The 23,056-nt window shown below is 36.0% G+C and overlaps 1 protein-coding gene across 1 annotated transcript in view; it reads right to left on the reverse strand.

The window, feature by feature from the left end:
- Positions 1-16,099, reverse strand: part of LOC103106134 (B cell scaffold protein with ankyrin repeats 1) — an 80,378-nt gene extending 64,279 nt beyond the window's left edge. The window contains exons 1-2 of the mRNA XM_016423039.2: positions 16,015-16,099; positions 11,272-11,550 (exon numbers count right to left, since the gene is read on the reverse strand). Coding sequence (XP_016278525.2) covers positions 11,272-11,550; positions 16,015-16,054 — 319 coding nt within the window. The 5' untranslated portion in view covers positions 16,055-16,099. The remainder of the gene's footprint in view (positions 1-11,271; positions 11,551-16,014) is intronic.
- Positions 16,100-23,056: the final 6,957 nt, after the last annotated feature.

Below are 23,056 nucleotides of genomic sequence, written 5' to 3' on the forward strand. Positions count from 1 at the left end.
AGATAGTTGTTTTTTCCAGTGTAGATATGTGTGAGATACAATCAGTTTAGTTCAGGTCAGTTCAGTTCAACTTGATAATTATTGAGTGTATAATAAGTAGCCAGCCCTGAATCTTTTTCTTTTCTTTCCCACTAAAATCAGGATTTATTCAGGATATAGTGCATCAAAATTTCATAATTAGGTCAGTAATCTGGATGTAGCGAATGAATTCCATGCTGAGTAATTTTTAAAAAAGCAAAATTACAAAAATCAATATTTCAATGAATCCCTGAATCATGAGTAATTTTTGGGAGAAATTAACAGATATTTAAGTAAATATAATATATGCTTTATAAGCTTTTATTATGTATATTTCATTCATTGTCATTTAGTATAAGCTTGTAAGCTTTAGTAAAAGGTACTATTGTTCTTAGTAACAAATTGTGGATTACTTGTCATTTTATACTATTCCTTAATTTAGGCCATGAAAATGTCTAGTTATGAGGTAACTTACCTTCTCTCAATTATTGGCAATAATGAAATATTAATTTTAAAATGAAAAATCCTCACTAAAATATCCAGTTACAATACAAACGATTCCTAAATATTTTAGGGTTTCCATCTATCAAAAACAAAAAAACCCCAACCTACTCAGCACAAATTCTATATTAAAATATCTATATCTAAATAATGTGAGAAAATTCAAGTCAATTATATAATTAAAAGTAGCCATGGTAATCCTGAATCTTTTTAATCTCACTGTGATTTAGCTTTTCCACCTTTGAATAATTTACAGTGTTGAAATTTTGACCTAGTAACTTGTTTTCCCCTGACAGCATCCCAAGGTAAAACCAGATAAATGTGTGGGGAGATTTTTTCTCATGTTCCATTTTTGAGCAGAATGTGTCAAATATCTTAATTTTTAGAACACATTGACTGAATTGTTCAAATATTTTCCTTTCTAACCCACCTCTTTGCCCCCTCCCTGACCCTACCCCAATCAAATAAAGGGGTTAGATCTAATGAATGGCAATAGCATCTTTTAATTCTTATTTTCTATTTTACCACTTGACTGAGGAACTTGTAATGACCTAGATTTAAATGCCTATGAAAATGAATGAAAACCAACAACCATAACATATTTGGAATTTATAAGCCCTCGTAATAATATAATTTTATTATAGTCTGAGAAGTAACTCTCTTTAGTTGTCCCCTCAAACTTTATATATAAAAGTGTGAATTCAATGTCAAATCTTCCTCCCTCCCTCCCTTGCTTCCTCACTTCCTCGCTTCCTTCCTTCCTCCCTCCCTCCCTTCCTTCCTTCCTCGCTTCCTCGCTTCCTCCCTCGCTTCCTTCCTTCCTTCCTTCCTTCCTTCCTTCCTTCCTTCCTTCCTTCCTTCCTTCCTTCCTTCCTTCCTCGCTTCCTCTCTTCCTTCCTCGCTTCCTCCCTCGCTTCCTTCCTTCCTTCCTTCCTTCCTTCCTTCCTTCCTTCCTTCCTTCCTTCCTTCCTTCCTTCCTTCCTTCCTTCCTTCCTTCCTTCCTTCCTTCCTTCCTTCCTTCCTTCCTTCCTTCCTTCCTTCCTTCCTTCCTTCCTTCCTTCTTTCCTTCCTTCCTCCTTTTTTTTTGTCAGAGTCACATAGCTAGGAAGTGTCTGAGACCAGGTCCTCCTGGTATACTGTCCACCATGCTACCTACCTGCCCCTTAGGCAAAATTTTTACTTGTTATTCAGTCATTTAAGTCCTATACAACTCTTCATGACCCCATTTGGAGTTCTCTTAGAAAAATACTGGAGTAGTTTGTTATTTTCTTCTGTAACTCATTTGACAGATGAGGAATTGGAGGCAAACAGGACTGTGATTTGCTCAGGATCATACAGCTAGTAAGTGTCTCAAGTAAAATTTGAACTCAGGTCTTCCTGATTCTAGGTTTGGTCCTCTAGCCACTGCACCATCTAGCTGTCTTCAAAAGGTTAAATGGGACATACAAATCCATATAATTTTCTAATGTTTCACTGACCTCGTCTCTATTTATTCACATACCATTTTGCTTTACTTTATGTGTACAAAAAAGTGAGAGTGATACACAGTTCAAATAAGACATAGTCCTTGCCCTCATGGAGCTTTTAGTTGAAGAGGAAGGGAGAATAAGAAACAAACACAAATCACTAGAATGCAGAAGTTTTTAGGATAAGGGTATAAAAGAGTTTCAAAGCAATACTATATTAAGTAGGAGGGGAGGAGGTCATTATGAGACATATATATACATATATATATGTAAATATATATATATATATACATAATTTTTTGTATACAATGGATTAGTTTTGCTTGAATATGCATATTTGTCACAAGAAATCTACTTTTCCTTTCTGCACCTGGGATCTATAGATTTTTAAAGAGTTTTATTTTAAGCATATAAATTTTTTCTGAGAAAACCCTATAGGTTTCATCAGACTCCCAATGATCCCATTCCTCACAACATGAAAAAGAGGAAAAAGCCTTGATAAAATAATAATAAGAAGTAAATAAGAAGAAAGAAAGAAAATCTTTGGCAAATTGTTAAAAAAAAATAAAGAACCTGAGTGAGATTTTAAAAGGCAGGTGAAATTTTACATGGCAAAACTGGAAAAGGCTAGTTTGGCTTTGGGAATAGTTTGAGGAGAGACATAGAGTGGAGAGAACATAACAATGTGGAGGCAGAGAATAATGTACCACATTTGGATTGTGGAATGGAAGTTTGGGAGAGATAGCTGGGAGCAGAGGCACTAGCTCATGAATCCAGATGGTCTGAAAAATCAGGTGAAAGCTTGGGCTTTCTTAGTTTTTTTTTTTTTTTAACTATCTGAATGGCTTGGGAATTTATCTAACCTCCATTGGTCTCTCTAGGATGCTTACATCTATAAAATGAGGGGGACTCGATGAAGTGGTCTCCAAGGTGCCTTTCATTTCTTTTATTTTTTTCTTTTTTAACATTATTTTATTTGGTCATTTCTGAACATTACTCATTGGAGACAAAAAACATTTTCTTTTCCCTCCCCCCACACCCCCCACTATCCCATAGCCGGCGTGCGATTCCACTGGGTATCACATGTATCCTTCATTCAAACCCATTTCCATGTTGTTGGAATTTGCATTAGAGTGTTCATTTAGAGTCTCTCCTCAGACATGTCCCCTCAACCGCTGTAGTCAGGCAGTTGCTTTTCCTCGGTGTTTCTACTCCCTCAGTTTGTCCTCTGCTTGTGGATAGTGTTTTTTCTCCTAGATCCCTGCATTGTTCAGGGACATTACACTGCCACTAATGGAGAAGTCCATCACCTTTGATTGTACCACAATGTATCAGTCTCTGTGTACAGTGTTCTCCTGGTTCTGCTTCTTTCGCTCTGCATCACTTCCTGGAGGTTGTTCCAGTCTCCATGGAATTCCTCCACTTTATTATTCCTTTTAGCACAATAGTATTCCATCACCAACATATACCACAATTTGTTGAGCCATTCCCCAATTGAAGGGCATCCCCTCGTTTTCCAATTTTTGGCCACCACAAAGAGCGCAGCTATGAATATTCTTGTATAAGTCTTTTTCCTTATTATCTCTTTGGGGTACAAACCCAGCAGTGCTATGGCTGGATCAAAGGGCAGACAGTCTTTTATCACCCTTTGGGTGTAGTTACAAATTGCAACAATCCAGAATGGTTGGATCAATTCACAACTCCACCAGCAATACATTATTATCCCAACTTTGCCTCATCCCCTGCAGCATTCATTACTGTTCATTGCTGTCATGTTAGCCAATCTGCTAGGTGTACGGTAGTACCTCGGAGATGTTTTGATTTGCATCTATCTTATTATAAGAGATTTAGAACACTTTTTCATGTGCTTATTAATGGTTTTGATTTCTTTATCTGAAAACTGCCTATTCATATCCCTTGCCCATTTATCAATTTGAGAATGGCTTGATTTTTTGTACAATTGATTTAGCTCTTTGTAAATTTGAGTAATTAAACCTTTGTCAGAGGTTTTTATGAAGATTGTTTCCCAGTTTGTTATTTCCCTTCTAATTTTGGATTGGTTTTGTTTGTACAAAAACCTGTTAATTTGATGTAATCAAAATTCTTTATTTTACATTTTGTGACTCTTTCTAAGTCTTGCTTGGTTTTAAAATCTTTCCCTTCCCAAAGGTCTGACATATATACTATTCTGTGTTTGCCTAATTTACTTATAGTTTCCTTCTTTATGTTCAAGTCATTCACTCATTCTGAGTTTATCTTGGTGTAGGGTGTGAGGTGTTGATCCAAACCTAATCTCTCCCACACTGTCTTCCAATTTTCCCAGACGTTTTTATCAAATAGTGGATTTTTGTCCCCAAAGCTGGGATCTTTGGGTTTATCATATACTGTCTTGCTGAGGTCACTTATCCTGAGCCTATTCCTCCGATCCTCCTTTCTGTCTCTTAGCCAGTACCAAATTGTTTTTGATGACTGCTGCTTTGTAATATATTTTGAGATCTGGGACTGCAAGGCCCCCTTCCTTTGTATTCTTTTTCATTATTTTCCTGGATATCCTTGATCATTTGTTCTTCCAAATGAACTTTGTTATGGTTTTTTCTAAATCAGCAAAAAATTTTTTTGGAAGTTCAATGGGTATGGCACTAAATAGATAAATAAGTTTGGGTAGGATGTTCATTTTTATAATATTGACTCATCCTACCCATGAGCAGTTAATGTTTTTCCAATTGTTCAAGTCTAGTTTTAGTTGTGTGGAGAGTGTTTTGTAGTTGTGTTTAAATAGTTCCTTTGTTTGTCTCAGGAGATAGATTCCTAAGTATTTTATATCGTCTTGGGTGACTTTAAATGGAATTTCTCTTTCTAGTTCTTGCTGCTGAGCTGTGTTGGGAAATATATAGAAATGTTGATGACTTATGTGGGTTTATTTTGTATCCTGCAACATTGATAAATTTGTTGATTATTTTGATTAGCTTTTTGATTGAATCTCTAGGATTCTTTAAATAGACCATCATGTCATCCTCAAAGAGAGATCACTTGGTCTCCTCCTTGTCCATTTTAATGCCTTCAATTTCTTTTTCTTCTTTAATTGCTACTGCTAGTGTTTCTAGTACAATGTCAAATAATAGAGGTGATAATGGGCATCCTTGTTTCACTCCTGATCTTATTGGGAATGCTTCTAAATTATCCCCATTTCAGATGATACTTGCTGATGGTTTTAGATATATACTATTTATTATTTTTAGGAATGACCCTTCTATTCCTATGCTTTCTAGTGTTTTTAATAGGAATGGGTGTTGTATTTTATCAAAGGCTTTTTCTGCATCTATTGAAATAATCATATGATTTTTGTTCATTTGTTTGTTGATATAGTCAATTATCTGGATGGTTTTCCTAATATTGAACCAGCCCTGCATCCCTGGTATGAATCCTACTTGATCATGGTGAATGACTCTTCTGATCACTTGCTGGAGTCTTTTTGCTACTATCCTATTTAAGATTTTTGCATCTATATTCATTAGGGAGATTGGTCTATAATTTTCTTTCTCTGTTTTTGACCTGCCTGGTTTTGGAATCAGTACCATGTTTGTGTCATGAAAGGAATTTGGTAGAACTCCCTCTTTGCTTATTATGTTAAATACTTTGTATAGTATTGGGGTTAGCTCTTCTTTGAATGTATGATAGAATTCACTTGTGAATCCATCAGGCCCTGGGGATTTTTTTCTTAGGGTGTTCTTTGATGGCCTGTTGGATTTCATTTTCTGATATGGGATTATTTAAGAATTCTATTTCTTCTTCTATTAGTCTAGGTAGTTTACTTTTGTAAATATTCATCCATATCACCTAGATTGGTATATTTATTGCCATATAATTGGGCAAAGTAGTTTTTACTGATTGCCTTCATCATTATCAGCATCATCATAATGATGCTTTTCATTGGAGGTGATGTCTCCCTTTTCATCTTTGATGCTGTTAATTTGCTTTTCTTCTTTCATTTTTAGAATTAGATTGACAAGTAATTTATATTTTTGTAAATCTAGTTTAAACACTTATTATTTATGCTTTTCTGCATTTGTATGCCATGTTTCTGTGACCTAGTGTATGGTCAATCTTTGTGAATGGGCTATGTGGTGCTGAGAAGAAGGTGTATCCCTTTTTGTCCCTATTTATTTTTCTCCATATGTCTACTAATTCTAATTTTTCTAAGATTCCATTCACTTCTTTTGCCTCTTTCTTATTTATTTTTTGATTTGATTTATCTAAATTTTATAGTGGTTGGTTCAAATCTCCCACTAATATGGTTTTACTCTCTATTTACTCTTTCAATTCTCCTAGTTTCTCCATTAGAAATTTGGGTGCTATACTATTTGGTGCATACATGTTGATTAGTGATATTTCCTCATTGTCTATAGTCCCTTTTAACAGAATATATTTACCTTCCCTATCCCTTTTGATCAGGTCTATTTTTGCTTTGGTTTTGTCAGATATCATGATTGCAACTCCTGCCTTCTTTCTATCAGTTGAGGCCCAGAAAGTCTTACTCCATCCTTTAATTCTGACCTTGTGAGTATCTACCCGCCTCATGTGTGTTTCTTGAAGACAACATATGGTAGGGTTTTGGATTCTAATCCATTCTGCTATTTGTCTATGTTTTTATGGATTAATTCATCCCATTCACATTCAAAGTTATGATTGCTACTTGTGGACTCCCTGGCATTTTGATATCCTCCCCTAATTCTGACCTTTTTTCTTTAGCTATAACCTTTTAAGCCAGTGATTTACTTTAAATCAGTCTCCCTAGTCCCCTCCCTTGATATATTTCCCTTTCTAGCCCCTCCCCTTTTGTTCCCTTCCCCTACCCTCTCTCATTCCCTCCCTTTTTGTGTTCCTTCCCCCCCTACATCCCTTGGTTTTCCCTTCTCCCTTACCCTGTTGGATAAGATAAAATTCCAGATTCCAATGGATATGGATGCTCTTCCCTCTCAGAGTTGATTTCACTGAGAGTCAGGTTTAAGTCAAAACTCTCTTCCTCTCCTTAAAGGAGAATTCTTCCCCTCCCCTTCCCATGTGTATCTTTGTGTGTGAAAGATTATTTTATTTAGTTTTTCCCCCTCTGTTTCTTGGAGTATATCGTAGTACCATCAATTATTTCCCCTCCCTTTTTCTTTCTATCCCCCCTTTCTCCATATCATCTTGATGCCCTAAACTTTCCCTATGCATGATTCTTCTTACTACTCTAATGACGCATACAATTTTTGAGAGTTACACATTACATTTTCCCCACATATTAATATATATGTATAATTTGATATTAATGTAGTTCTTATAGAAGAGAGTTTGAATTAAAGAAAAAGATAACATTTTTCTCCTTTTCCCTTTCCTTCATATTTACCTTTCATGTTTCTCTTGGTCTTTGTGTTTTGATATCAAACTTTCCACAGAGCTCTGGTCTTTTCATTACAAAGACTTGGAAATCTTGTATTTTGTTGAATGTTCATATTTTCCCCTGGAAGCATATAGTCAGTTTTGATGGATAGTTGATTCTTGGTTGAATACTCAGCTCTCTTGCTTTTCTGAATATCACATTTCATGCCTTATTGTCGTTCAGAGTGAAAATTGCTAGGTCCTGTGTGACCCTGATTGCTGTTCCTTTATAACTAAATTGTCTTTTTCTGGCTTCCTGTAAGATTTTTTTCTCTTGCTTGGAAGCTTTGGAATTTGGCAATTACATTCCTGGGAGTTGTCTTTTGGGGATTTAGTGTAGAGGGTGTTCTGTGGACTCTTTCAATGCATATTTTGTCCCCTTGTTCTAGAATCTCTGGGCAGTTTTCTTTGATGATATCATGTATTATGATATCAAGATTACTGTTTATTTCTGGCTTCTCTGGTAGACCAGTGATTCTCAGATTGTCTCTCCTTCCTCTGTTTTCCAGGTATGTCACCTTGTCAGTGAGATATTTTATGTTATCTTCTAATTCTTTAGTCTTTTGACTTTGCTTTATTAATTCTTGCTCTTTTGCAAGATCACTGTCTTCCAGTTGCCTGATTCTGACCTTTAAAGTCTGGTTTTCCTTTTCAGTTTGGTCTGACCTGTTTTATTGAGGCTTTGAGCTATTTCAATATTTTGTACCCTCAGATTGCTGAGTTCCTTTTGCATTGTTTCCCCTTTTTCCTGCCAGAAGGCTTCCATCTTTTTGATAATTTCCAATTTGAATTCTTCAAGAGTTTGTGGAGAATTTCCATTTCCTTTGGAAGGTTTTGGAGCATTGTTTGTGTTTCCTCTTCTATCTCCTCTGTATTTTGTATTTTTACTCCATAAAATGTGTCCAAAGTTACCCCCTTTTTTCCTGCTTTTCTTGGTGTTTGGAGGTATTTGCACTTTTGTACTGTTTGCCATCTCTATGGTTTTTCTTCCCCTTTCCAGTCAGAGATCTGAGTGAGGAGGACTGGCTCTTAGTGTATCTGTCTGATGGTCCGAGGCTTTAGCCCCAGGCAAATTGTTCATTCTCCTCAGCTGAGCTGTCTTCCCAGGGAAGCCCAGGGTCTGCCCTCCCCTGTCAGTTGGCATTTCGGGTGTTACTGCTCTCAGTTCCCTCCAGTTGCTTCTCCTTTGCCTTACTTCCATGCTCTGAGCCTGGCACAGCACTGTCCACAAGGTACCTCAGTGCTTTTGCTGGCCCTGAGGTTCCTGTCCTTTAAGAGGGCCCTGCATTGTAAAGGGGGAGGGGTCCTGGTCTCCCTGAGCTCTGAGGACTCCTGATGGGATTAGGTTAAGCTGGGTTGGTCTGGATGTGCCCCAAGGCAAAAACCTCTGGTGAGACTCATATGGAAGGACCCAGCCATGGGGCTACACCCCCCTCTTCTCTCAGACTGCTTCCCTGCCATCTGTGTTGGATGCCCAGAGATTGGTTGGGGTTGCTTTCAAGGTATGCCCTTCAAACCAGCACCTTTTTCTGGCCCTGAAGTTCCTGCTGCTGCCACGGGCTCAGCACTCTGGGTTGGGGGGGGAGGGGTCCTGGGACCTTCCTTCTGCCTTCCTCTTAGACCTGAGTGTTCTAGGATTCTGACTTTTGGGGGGTGTACCTTTTGATTTGAGTCCAGAAGGAGGGTTTCCCAGTTCTTTACTGTTGTTGAGTTTGAATTTCATTCCCCTAGGAGCATTCAGTTTGTGAACGGTAAGGAAGGGTTTTCAGAGCTCTGAACTTTTGCTGCTTCTATGCCCCCATATTGACTGGAAGAGCTCCTTTCCTTTCTAAATCAATGGATCGATTGCTTTCATATGACTTTATAATTTTCCTTTTTCTTCTATAACTGTTCCTTCTTTGTCTCTACTGATTCCTCATCTTTATGAGCCCTTGATACGATCCTCAAAAGATTCATCATTGACTCTCTTCTCTCTTTTTTGTATTCTCTTTTATTCCTTGGAGAACTCCTTTGATTCTCCAGTTTCAAGAACCATCTCTATGCAGGTACTCATACATTTACACACACACACACATATACATATATAAATACATGAATACACACACCTACACACACATATATAATATATGTATATACACATATATTATATAACGAAAAGCTCTGAGCCCACATCTCCAGTTACCTATATTACATCTTTACTGGATAGTTCACCAGTACCACAACTTTGTCTATAGTACCACCATTTATTTTATTTTCCATGTTCACAAACTTGGGCTTAATTCTCATCAGTCCTACGTAATCAATTGCCACATCATAAGAAATATACCTTAACCATAACTTACACTCATCTTTTCTTTTCTAATTCCACTAATATAAACACAGTAAGGTTCTTGTCATGTTTATGAAGCAGATTTCTTAGGGAGCCTTCCCATCTCTATTCCCTTCTCTTCTAATCCTTCTAATTCATCTTTTATATTATTACCAGCAAAAAATTTATTCTTATATTAGATATCTCGTTATTTTACTTCTTTGTTTATAAAGTTTCAGTGGTCCCTTTTAATTATGGCTTACTACTTTTGGTTGTGTCCCACTTTTTGTGACCCATTTTGGAATTTTCTTGGCAAATATATTGATATTTTGCACCCCACTTTGCCATTTTCTTCTCAAACTCATTTTATAAATGAAGAAATTGAGACAAACAGTGTTAAATGGCTTACTTGCCCAGGATCACACAGTTACCAGCTTTTAAAATTAAGTTCAAACTCTTGTGGCTTACATGAAAAAATCCTTTATAACTAGTGCCATCCTTATTTTTTTTTGCCCATCTTTATTTATAAGACCAAAGATCTAGATCTTTAAGAAACCTTAGAAGAAATTGAGGGACATAGAGGTTAAGTGATTTGCCTAGTGTCACATATCTAATAAGCAAGCTTTGAACCCAGGTCTTCTTGGCTCCAAATCTAATGCCTTAAACACTCATCCACACTGGTTCTTTTCATTCATTTTATAGATGAGGCCCAGATACATTAAGTGACTTGTCCAAGGTGAAACAGGTAGTGCAGAGAAGAGCTGGGATTTGAACTCAGATTGTATGACTCCCATTTTGATGTTCTTTTCCTTGTATCACATTCCCTCCCATGCACTCTTTGCTCTAAGCTAAATTAAACAATTGTCTGCCCCCATGGACTCACTCTGTTTTGGGGGATTTGATTGAAATAATTTCATTTGAGATGCCTAGAATTTCCTACTCATGCATTTTTATTCATGAAAATCTTAACTTCTGAAGCTAAGTAGTTCAAATACCATTTAGCATTTACATCACAGCATAATAAATTTTGGTCTAGGAAGAGCCTCAGAGTCTCCCAACTCCAACCCCCTCATTTTACAGATGAGGAAATTGAGGTACATAGAAGTTAAGTGATTTGCCTAGTGTTACACAACTAGTATGTTATCTGAGTCAGGATTTGAACCCATATCTTCTTGACTCCAAGTCTAGTGTTCTAATCCACACTAATCTTTGGACCTGGGAACTAGCTCCCCCTGCTACCTGACATTGTACCTTTTTCTTACTGATGTTAATGTACTGAGCTTGTAATATTGTCTGTTTGAATTATCTGCATTCATGTCTTACTGCTCTATCATTCTAGGAAACAAACACAAACTGAATTTTCTTCATTGTCTGGAATAGTTCCTGAATTTTCTTCATTGTCTGGAATAGTTCCCGCCCCCCCCCCCCACGCACTTGATAAATATTTGTTGCATTCATACATCATCTTCAAAGTCAAGCCTACATAGTATCTATGTTTGCATCAGAGCCTAGCAGGGAACCTTGTACCAAACTGGTTTGATAGATTGACTCAAAACCCACCTGGTAACAAGCAATGCGGCTTTTTCAGTCCAGTGAGAGAAACCACAGCTCGAGGAGGGGGGGATGGAGGTCTGTCAGAGCACAAGGGGTCTTTCGAATTCCCTTCCTCATTGCTCTGAGGGATAACAACATACAAATCATCGTCTGACTCACTCCCATTGCCTCCTTCTTGTCCACTGTCTTCATCATCTTGCTCCTCTCCCTCTTCCTTCTCTTTGTCTCCCTCCTCCTTGTAGGTCTGTCCTCTTCCATGATGATGAGATGGATGCCATATCATTGCTGTTTGGGAGAAGGACTGCATTATTTCATTTAAAATGCACCATCTGGAAGCATTTCATGTTTCACAGTTTCCCACAGAAGTAACCCTGCTACTAATAAAACTTTTATGAGCCGATTCAGTGGAAAGCTGTCAAATGCAAAACTGGGGTGAACGGCAGTTTCTGGGTTTTTAAAATATTTACCAAATGAACAGTCAAATCTTCCATCATATTTTGCCACCTCAGTACCCAACATACTCATGCATAGAATAATATCCTGATTCTGCTGGGTTGTTATCTGAACAGAATTCCGTGTTTGATAGCATCACTAAATTTTTTATTTTAGCAGCATATCTGACTTAATAAAGTAAGTGATTAGTATGAGAGGACAAAGATGATGGCAGTCACTGGGAAGCCAATCTTGACTCCAATGTCAATAAAATCTAGAGTTTTTGAAGGTCTATTCTTTTAATGTGTTGGCCAGATGCTTGCTTTGGTGGGAGGTGGGGGTGGTGGCAAAGATCACAAGTTGTGGAATTAGTGGATTACAGTTCAAGCCACAGCTCTGCCATTATGGATTTGCCTCTGTCCTTTGCCAAGTCACTTCATTGCATCATTTGGAAGCAGGGGCTATCTTTTACATTTTTACATTTTATTGTATCCCCAACAATTGGCACAGTTCTAGGCATACAGTAAGGGTCTAATAAAGGTTTACTAATATTGTAAATTGGAAAAGATTTTACTTCATGATCCTTAATGGCCCTTCTAAACATAAATCATGATCTTAAATTCTTACATTATTAAATCTTATGAGTAGTGATTTTATTTTCTTTTAGAAGTTTTCCCTCTTTGTCATTTATTGATTATTTGTTTTTGTCAGGCCATTTGGACCTCAGCTGTTTCATCTCTAAAATGATGGTCAAAATATGCTGCTTATGTGAAGACAGAAAGAGGGCTCAGATGAGTGCATGATGGTCCTACTCATTTTAAGGATAACTATTCATCATGGGCAGCTGTATGGCACAGTAGGTAGAGTCCTGGGCCTGGAGTAAAAAAGATTCTTCTTCCTGAGTTTAAATCTAGTCTTGGACACTTATTAGTTGTGTGATCCTGAACAAGTCACTTAGCCCAGTTTGCCTCAATTTCCTCATTTGTAAAATGAACTAGTAAAGGCAATAGCAAATGACTGGTATCTCAGCCAATTAAACCTCAAATAGGCTCACAAAAAGTCAAATGCAACTAAAAAGATTCATCATGGATGTTGTAGTGGTTGGGTATGATTTTGGTTTACTGGCTGGAAAGTCTGTCTCAAACTTCTAAATTCTAAGCCTCTGTGATTCCTCATTTGCTCTATAAATAATGTATTGCTTGTTGATCACCTCAAAATGTCATGATAGTATGAACCTTTAACAAAATTTTGCTCTCTGTAAATCTTTGTTCAAAAGACTAATTCAAATTATGTTAAAAAAACTTCATCTTGTGGATGGAGATGGAGGTTAAGGGAGGGAAGGAGACTGGAACTGAAAAGAACATAAAAATGAATTTAAAAAGCTTTGTTGTTGTACAAAATTCAAGTTTCTTACTTAAATAGCTTCGTATTAGAGGCATAATTTGCTCTATTGTCATGAAAATGCCACTATATATTTTTGCTTGTTTGTTTCTGTCCTATGTTGAGAAAGTTATTAGGAAAGAAATCAAATAGGATTTGGCCTTTAGGTTTAAAAAAATTAAGTATAAATTTGTGGGTGAAATAGAAAAGAAAAATAGCCAGCTACTAAAGATATAGGAGTTCTGTGATGCATGGATAGTTCTTGAAAAGAACTATAACCTAACATATGCACTCACAAAGCTAATGTTAGAAATGAGTGAAAAAGGGTATCAGATTTGACCATGGGCATTTGTATTTTTAGTTTTTACTTTTTAAAATCTTGTACTTAAACAGAAAAAAGAATATTTCCATACACATAGCAGAATACACACAAAAGATTGTAACTGAAAATGTGAATCTCCATTTTATAGATTTTCTTTAAAAAATATTCTGCCTGTTACTTTCAAAACTCTCCTGTTTGTGCTTTCTTTGGAACTTCCTTCTGTTCTCTTCTGCATATAAAAATACTTTTAAATGACTTTAAAAATCACTATTGCTAGTTTCTTCTCCCAACTCACCAAGAGAAATAAAAAGAAGAAATTGTTATGAATAAGAAGTTAAGCAAAATGAATACTTACAGTAGCTGTGCCCAAAATTGTAGGTTTCTGTACTTTATGTCTATCACCTAGCTCTAGTAGGAGGTGGCAATGTTTCATTAGAGATACTTGGGAGATATATTGGTTATTGCTTGGATCAGAGTTCATGAATATTTTGAGGCTGTATTCTTTTAAAATATTGTTTTTACCTAAATTGTTCTTTTGGTTCTGTCCAATTCATTTGGTCCCAATAATACCCAGAATTCACTGCAATTTTCTCTTTCATCATTTCTTATAGTACATAAAAATTCTATTACATTTATATATCATAATTTGTTCAGTCAGTCTCCAATTTTTGCCTAAGAGGCAAACTTAGAAACCTTCTTAGTTTTTAGTTCTTTCAGCCACATCTGCTTGCTCTGGACTTCTTAATCTTTCTCATCCCCTATATCCAACCAGATTTGAAGTCTGGTTTATTCTACCTTCAAAAAAACCTTTTGTTTATGTTTTCTTATCTATGATGATACTATATAACCTCATTATCTAATGCCTACATGGTAGGGTGGATATCTATCTCCTTGAATGGAGTCCTTTCCTACCCCAGTTCACCTTCCAATTAGTGATCAATGCATTCTTCCTAAAGGGCATGTCTGGCCATGATACTACTTTATTCAATAACTTTAATGCCTCCAGAATTAAATATAAAACTTTCCTACCATCCCTGGCCCTTCTCTGCATTTCTAAATTTCTCACACCTTACTCCCCCTTACTCAACACATTCTGTGATCCAGGGACACTGATTTCTTTCCTGATCCTTGCAGAAGTACTCCATCTTCCAACCCTTTGCTTTTCTACTGGCTGTCTAGCCTGCAATTCTCTCCTCCCTTATCTCCCTACCTTCTGGTTCACTCAACTTCTTTTGAGTCCTAGGTAAAATTTCTCCTGAAAACAAAACAAAACAAAACAAAACAAAACACAAACCTTTTCTGAAGTTCTTTAATACTAATGCCCTCTCTCTGTGCTTCTCTTCCGATTTCTCTCCCTCCCTTCCTCTGTCTCTGTCTCTGTCTCTGTCTCTGTCTCTGTCTCTGTCTCTGTCTTTCTGTCTCTCTGTCTCTCTGTCTCTCTCTGTCTCTCTCTCTGCCCCTCTGTCTCTCTCTTCCTCTCTCTTCCCTATCTCCCCTCTCATTTTATTCTTAGTACAATGCCCAACACATAGTAAAAACGTAATAAATAGTTATTGACTTGACTCCAGGATCAGTAAGTTTGTCTTGTTTGTGACTCCTCCCCAGCATTATCTTACTTCTTATATATACCCCACCTCACCATGCCACCCCCACTTGTTTTTCTGTTTTTGACATATTTCTAGCCCAAATTGCATGTAAGTGTGCCTGTACATAAGTGTATTCAATTGATAATTCAAATGAATGTGATTCTGAACATTGTTCATTGCTACTTGAACTACTTAATTCTGGATGTTTTCAGCATTTTTTTTTTGAGATGGGAATTCTAGATTTTTGACTAAGACATCCCTAGGATTTTTCATTTTGGAGAGTATCTTTCAGGAAGAAAAATGTAGATGCTTTCTATTTTTACTTTGTTCTCTCATTATAACAGGTCAGTCAATAAACAATTTTGAACCCCTACTGTATGCTATACACTGTGCTAAGCAATGGAAAAACATACAGTATTAAGAATAGATCTTCTCACTGTGATCATAAAGCTAGAGATAGGAATGGAATACAGGTCTTCTTGAGCCTAAGGTTAGTTCTCAGACAATTATATCTCATTCATTCAAATGATTAGGGATAAATTTATGTCATTATTATTTTGATTTTACAAAGGGCCAATGAGGGCCAAAGAATTTAAGTGGCTTCTCCACATGTCCATTCTGTGCTTTAGTGTCACATGAGAATGAACCATGGGATTTTAGAACTACAAATGGCCCAAGAGATCATCTAGTCCAATCCTCTCATTTTTAAAGAATATGAGGAGGGAGACTAAATTATTTGCCTAAGGTCATGTGGTTAGCTAACAGTAAATTTGTAACTGAAATTCTGGTGCTTTTTCCAGTAGTTTGCAAGGTCTTTTCAGAATAATGAAGTAGATATATAGTATTTCTTTTCTTTGAAAGAAAGTAAAATAATCAAACTAACATAAAAAAGTTATTGTCAGTGGTAACAGTTTTAAAAACATAATTCATTACTTTGTATGTGTATGTGTATATTGTCACTCACTGAATGCATAATTTTTATCTTTACTATGATTAAATTCTATCAGGGTAAAAAAACATACAACTTACTAGAAGAAAATGGAGAGACTGAAGGCTCCACATCTTCCATTTTTACTACATAGTCACCTTCAAAATCATCATTTCTGTTTTCTTCATGAATCTGCAAGAACAATGATGCAATGATATTAATTTATTTTGAAAATCTTCATCGTCATGTAGTTTGTAGACAGAAAAATCTCTTTTCAGTTTTGAATCAAGTTTTTCTCCTTGCTTATTTTAGGGCTCTCAATGACTACTTATATGCCCTGTTCGATTAACCTCTAGTTAAATAGTACAAAAACACATTATCTTTGACAATGCATAATTTAAAAGTATCTTCTGAAGAGAATGAACAATGAATGTTACCATGAGTATTCAGAGGAATGGTCAGGCTATTTTGGAGAAAAAAAATTAAAGTATTTCCAAAAAGATGCAGATGATTATGGGAAGTAGCCTTTGTAAAATTTTATTATTCCTTTGCCTTTAAAACATTTGATTTACTTTTAATAACCCCAAACTTGCATGTTAAGCACATGTATGTTGATTACCATGTTTTTTCTCAATGAACTTGTGAAGTGATTGGGGGAATAGGCTGTATATTTGTCTTTCTGAAATCTCTGGACATCATTTCCTCTGCACTTACAGGAATGTATCACAAGGAAAGGAGTCAAAACCATCTTTGGCAGTCCTAGGCTTTCCACATAATCAGAAGATCAAGTTTCTTCAAAAGGACTCTGTAAGGTAGGTGGCTTAAGTATTATTATCCTTGCAGTAAATTGCAGAATTGGAAAATGAGGACTTAAAAGTGGTCAAGTGACAGGGTAACAACGCCAGTAAGTGTCACAGAGTAGATATGAACTTGTTTCTTGACACTGTTCAGAAAGCTCTACAGTACTACAGCTGATGCAAATGATTCTGTTATGAGTCATAACATAACTAGATAATGTTTATATGGTTCTTCAATGTTTTATATTTAAATATATGTATATATATATGTATATATATATATATATATTCTGATTTCATTCTCCTAATAATCATATGAGGCAGGTGCTATGATTATCACACTCATTTTATTGAGTTGGAGAGCTTAACTGACCTTACCCATCCAGGACCACAGCTAATATGAGTGTTAGGCAGCATTCAAACCCAGATCCCTTAAACTATAAATGCAACATCTTATATCCTACTCTGTCTATCTGGTGCTTATTAAAAGAGTATTAGAGTGCCAGTAAAGATGTGTACTTGAATGAAAGCAAGCAAACAAACTCCCACATACCATATCCCACTCCAGCAAAAACCTAAAAATAGCACCCTACTTGATAACCACCAGAAATCCAATGAGGAACTACTTTAAGTGGCTTTACCCCCAGGACTACACAAAAAGTCAGCCAGAATCTCAAGGTCAATAGGAAAGAATTAAAAAATCTGATCATAGAAATGAGCGATCACAACTCTAGAGCCAAATGATGAAGCATGCCACTACCTCCTGAGGTGAGGTGATGAACTCAAGATATAGAAAAGAGAAGTATGGTCTTTGGACACTGTTACCATGTAAAATTGTTTTACTTGACTATGTTTATTTTATTTGTTATGAGAGTATTTTTCCCTTTTGCAAATATGGAGGGCATAGTAATAGTAATGGATTTCCCCAAAAGAAACAAAAAAGAGGACACTGAAACCATTTTAAATGCTTAGAAGAAGGCATCACATTCTGAAGACAGCCTAGACAAGAATGTTTGCTCTGAAAGGAATATGTAGAACTTACTTTGTCATATTTTAAAAAGCAAGAGGCTTCATATATAATCTGTTTATATTCTATGTTGCATATGCATATGCAATTTTGGGTTGTTGGTTAAATTTACAATGTTTATTTTTAATTTTGAAAAATGCTGTTTTTTAATGGTTGGAGTATATATATATATATAAATATATATATACATATAAGAAAAGAGGAAAGATGCCAAAGAAAATTCTTCAACAAACTTTACTATGGACTGAATCCTGTAAATATGAATGGAAAAACTATTCACATTATTGTTAGTATTATTTGTATCAAATCTAGCTTAGAATCTTTGGGTTATTACATGCTTTTTTTGCAGTAATATGTTTACTAAAGATGTCTTTTACTATGAAGGAGAATGTATAGCCCAGAGTACAAATGGAGAAAGGGGGAAATGGTAATGAACTGTGTTTAGAATAAAAAAGGATAGTAGGCTGGACTGCTTTGGGAAATCATGCAATGTTTTTAATAACTCCAAGCTTCTCCCAGAAATAAAGGTCCATCTTTTTTTGTTTGTTTGTTTAAGTAGCCCTGTTCTTTTGATGATGCTATATAATTGAAGGTCACAGATCTCACAATTTCTGAACAATTGAATTTGAAAATCATAATCAAAAAGACATAGGGAAGTACCTGGCATACACAAGTAAAAAATTATTAATGAATGATTGTGCAGGACAAAGATTTTAAAGAATATCTCTAGTCAGACATGACCACAAAAAGAAGTGAGTAGCTCTTATAATGAGATCAAAGGATAACCAGTGGACTCCCCATATTTGCAACTGCACAATGACAAGAGATGTAGAGAAAGGCCCCCAAACATATTGGAACAAAAATAAAGATTATAAAATAGATAAAAATAATTTTTTGGTATGTTTTAGTACTGCAGGCAACAATTCTCTTCAAACTGATTCTGTAAATCTCATCAATTAGTATAAGAACATAAAGGAAAAATGTATATTGTCATTCCAATAACTACATAAAGGAATTTTTTAATTAAGTAAGGGGAGTTTCCTTCCTATCTCTTGAGTTTTGTTGGTTTTGTTGCTTTTTAAAAAATAAAACATATACTAGGATGTTCTCAAAGCTAAAAATGCTACTTTGACCAATGGTGATTAAACAAATAATGAATGAAACCTTGGCCAATTCTTTGCATGTGCACACACACATAGATTTGCGTGTGAATAAGAAAGGGCATGCAAATGCTGAGACTGAGGCTTAAATGAATCATCTATGTTCAAGTGTAACTGAAACTGTGGACATACATAAAGGAAAACTAAAAATAATTCCAAGAGGACCCTTCATACAAATTTCCAGCGAGCAGAGAGAGTTTATTACAGAAGAGAGTGTTTTATTTATTACAGAGAGAGTTTTATTACAGAATGGTAACTTTGCCCTACTTTAGTTCAGCAAAATGAAAACTATATACAGGGAAGTGACATTTAGTAAACGTTTAGTAAATACTACTGTTAGCTAGGAAGCAATTGGTTCCTTTAGGAAGTGTGAATAATATATATAGTAAAACTGTGACCTTTCTAGCAATTTTCCTGTCTAATACCTTACATGGAAATCATCTGATACATGTTTAACATGTTACCAAATTTAGATGTTGATATTAATGAATATTGAATAAATGCAACATTGAGTTTCATGTCAAATGTGTAGACATCACCCACAAAAACCATTGTTGGTCCATCATGTCTAACCTTTTAGCATGCACTATGTGATTTATAGAATCTAACATTTTTTGCCATCTATTTTTATGGAAAGGGTATCTTCTGGAAGGAGTGTTTTAGTCAGCTCCTTTACTATTTTGCTGCTTAATTCACCATCTCAATGCCTTCCCTTTTCTTCTCTTCTCTATATGTTTTATTTTCTGCTATTAGAATGAAAGCTCCTTGAGGGCAGGGATATTTATCTCTTTTGTATTTTTGCTCCAGCATTTAGTGCAGTGACTAGTATATAGTAAATGTTTAATAACTGCATTTCAGCCACCCACCGATTCATTCATTCACATGTGACAAAATTGGGTTATCATTGTTGATGAATCAGAAATCAAGAAAATGCTAAGGAGAACTAGGATGGAATCATTATGGAACAATCGCTAGAAGACTTACCATCTGCCTCAAACTTCAACACCTCGGCAGACATCTCTTGCAAAGGCTACTAACAGATGCCATATGGAACACAGTAATACAGATGTTAAGATTGAGAAAAAGAAGAAATATTTGATTTGTAAAAATATCTATTGGAGTGCATGAGTCCTGGCTTCCTTAAGATGAAGGTAATTTTCTTAAGCGGAAGTGAAAAAATTGGAAAATATCAAGTATAAGGAAATGTTTGGTTGTTTTGTCCGCTTGAATAGTTGCATTAATTTCCTAGTTCACCCTGCTAATATAGACATGGTTTAGATCACAAAATCTCCAGAGAAAATACCATCGAAAAGCACAATTATTATTATTTTTTGCATTCTTTGTTGTCCATGCACCAATAAAATAGGAAGGCAGCAAATGCTGGTTAAGTACTTACTATATACCAGTCATTGTGCATTCATAGCAGGGAGAGTCCCTGTCCTCAAGCAGTTTCTACTCTTAATGAAAGAGACAGTCAGTGCAGGAATTGGGATGTATAAAACACATAAGAAAGGGAGGAAAAGTAACTTTAGAAAGAATAGTACTAGGAGTTGGGGGAATCAAGGAAGGCTTCAAGCAGAAAGAAGTGTTTGAGTTGAGTTTCAAAGGAAAGTAGGGATTCTAATGGGCAAAAGTAAAGTGGAAGAGCCTTCCAACAAAAGAGGAATTGCCCTCATAGAGATGCAAAAAAGGGAACTGAAGTGTTACACTTAACATCAAGGATGGACCACACTGTATGTGGAAAGGAAGTAAATATATGTAAAAAGGATGGAAAATAAAGATGTGGCCAGGCTTTAAAGAGCTTTGAATGCCCAACAAGAGTTTACACTCAATGCTATATTTAATGATTTATATTTGATTCTAGAGGTAATAGGGAGTCACTGAAGTTTATGGATCAATGGAGGAATATGGTCAGATTCATGCTTTGGGTAAGATACTTTGACAGTGACATGTAGGATGACAATTTGGAGTGGGCAGAGACTTGGAGTATGAAGACAAATGTGAAGGCTATTGTCATAGTCCTGGTGAGAAGGTATGAAGACTTGAACTAAGGTGGCAGTTGTTTGAGTAGAAGGAAGGGTGTGCATAAAAGAGATTGTGAAGAGATAAAAAGGACAAGACACAGCAATTGATTAAGTATATTGAGTTGGTGAGGGTAAGAAGCTGAGCCAATTCATGATATATTGAATCATCTTTGACATCATTAAAGATCTAAAAGATATCAAATGGAGAAAACCAAAGTTAGTACAAATGACAAGAAGGCTCCACTTAGGTTATCTGTTAAAATGGACTTGCTTGGTAGTAGAGAAAGAAATGCTTGCTCTGAATTCAGAGAGAATAGGTTCAAATCCCGCCTTGGTCACTTACTAATCTTGTGACCCTTAACTTAGTGATCTTATCCTCACTAAAAGAATATACCTAATCAATTGGCATGCCTTGTCATTTTTATCTCTACAAAATCTCTCTCTCTCTTTTTTTAAACCCTTACCTTCTATCTTGGAGTCAATACTATGTATTGGCTCCAAGGCAGAAGAGTGGTAAGGGCTAGGTAATGGGGGTTAAGTGACTTGCCCAGGGTCACACAGCTGGGAAGTATCTAAGGCCAGATTTGAACTGAGGACCTCCCATTTTTAGGCCTGACTCTCAATCCACTGAGCCACCCAGCTGCCCCCTACAAAATCTCTTGTATGTATACCCTTTCTTTCCACTCACACAATTGACGTCTGAGTTCAAGTCTTCATATCCTTTCACCAGGACTATTGGAGTAGTCTCCACATTGGTCTACCCACTCCATGTTTCTGCCCTTTCTTCAAACAATAAAAGCTCTTCATAAGGAAAATGAAGTGATTGGATTAAATGACCTCTACTGTCTCTCCAATTCTAAATCAATGATCCAATGAATTTAACAAATTTCCATGATGATGGGTTAAATAATGGTGGTCTTTAAACAATCATTGTGTTGCTGAGATCATTGAGACTGTTCAGGATATTGTACTTCAAGCTAACTTTTCAGAGCTTTGTAAGCCATGTATCTTAAAAATGTCTACTACTTTTTAAAACATAGAGTACCATTGTGTATAATAAGAGTAAGAAACTTGAAATATATTCCCAAGGGATAACAACTTTAACCATGCACTATAATTATACACTGACCTATATGAAAGCAATAGGCTGCAAAATCTGGGCTAACATTCCAGTGGAAGATAATGAAGTTCGTTCATACCAGCTGTCAAGAATCATGCATAATGTAACACCCCAGCTGCTAATAACTGCAAAAATAAGGTCCCCAATTGTTTTTTAAGGACAGGAGATGCTGATCTTTGATATAGGTCCCAGTGTGATTCCTTTAGTTGCAATTACATTTTAAAAGAGAGTTAGTTTTCCCTTTGGCCACAAAGGAATATGAACTAGATGCAAACTCAAATAATTTTCCAGATAATTTTTTTTTTCACACTGGAAGAGAGTAAATCTTAAATAGGAGCTCCCTTTTCATAGTGGCAGGGGAATAAAAAGAGGGTGGACATGAGAGTGAGGGGGAATAAATGACTCAGGTAAGAAAAATGTCAACTTTGTTATTGGTGTTGGGAAAAGTCAATATATGTAATGTGAGAACTTCTATATTCTAGATCTGTCCAAAGGTGGTAGATAATGAATATCCTGTTGTATTCTGAACAAGAACAAGACCAGATTGTCTTCTTTTCACAGATGATAATGACCGAGCTAAAGAACTACCAAGTTCCATTTTTACTTCCATTTTCTTCTTCCTTTTAATGAAGCACATAATTCCCCTAAGAATGGAAGCAGGCAGAACAAACCTAATTCAAGAAGTATCTGAAACTCAAGTGCAGAGTGCAATCAAAAGTTTCTCCCAAATAAAGGGGAAGATAAATCTTGAGGCTAGCAAGAAGTCACAAATTATCAAATAACATAGATGGGGTCAGATTATGGAGGTATTTGAAATACTGGGTTTCATGTAACAGTAATAATCAGGTCATCAAGCACTTATTAAACACCTACTATATACCAAGCACTGTGATAGATAACAGTAATACAAAGAAATTAAAAATAAAAAGTCCCTGCTCTCAAGGAACTTAGAGTATAATGGGGAGTTTAATAAGACATTGAAAATGATATTTTAGGCAAATTAGGTTGGCACTTT

Source organism: Monodelphis domestica, chromosome 6 (genome assembly GCF_027887165.1).
Source record: "Monodelphis domestica isolate mMonDom1 chromosome 6, mMonDom1.pri, whole genome shotgun sequence".
Classification (NCBI taxonomy): Eukaryota; Metazoa; Chordata; class Mammalia; order Didelphimorphia; family Didelphidae; genus Monodelphis; species Monodelphis domestica.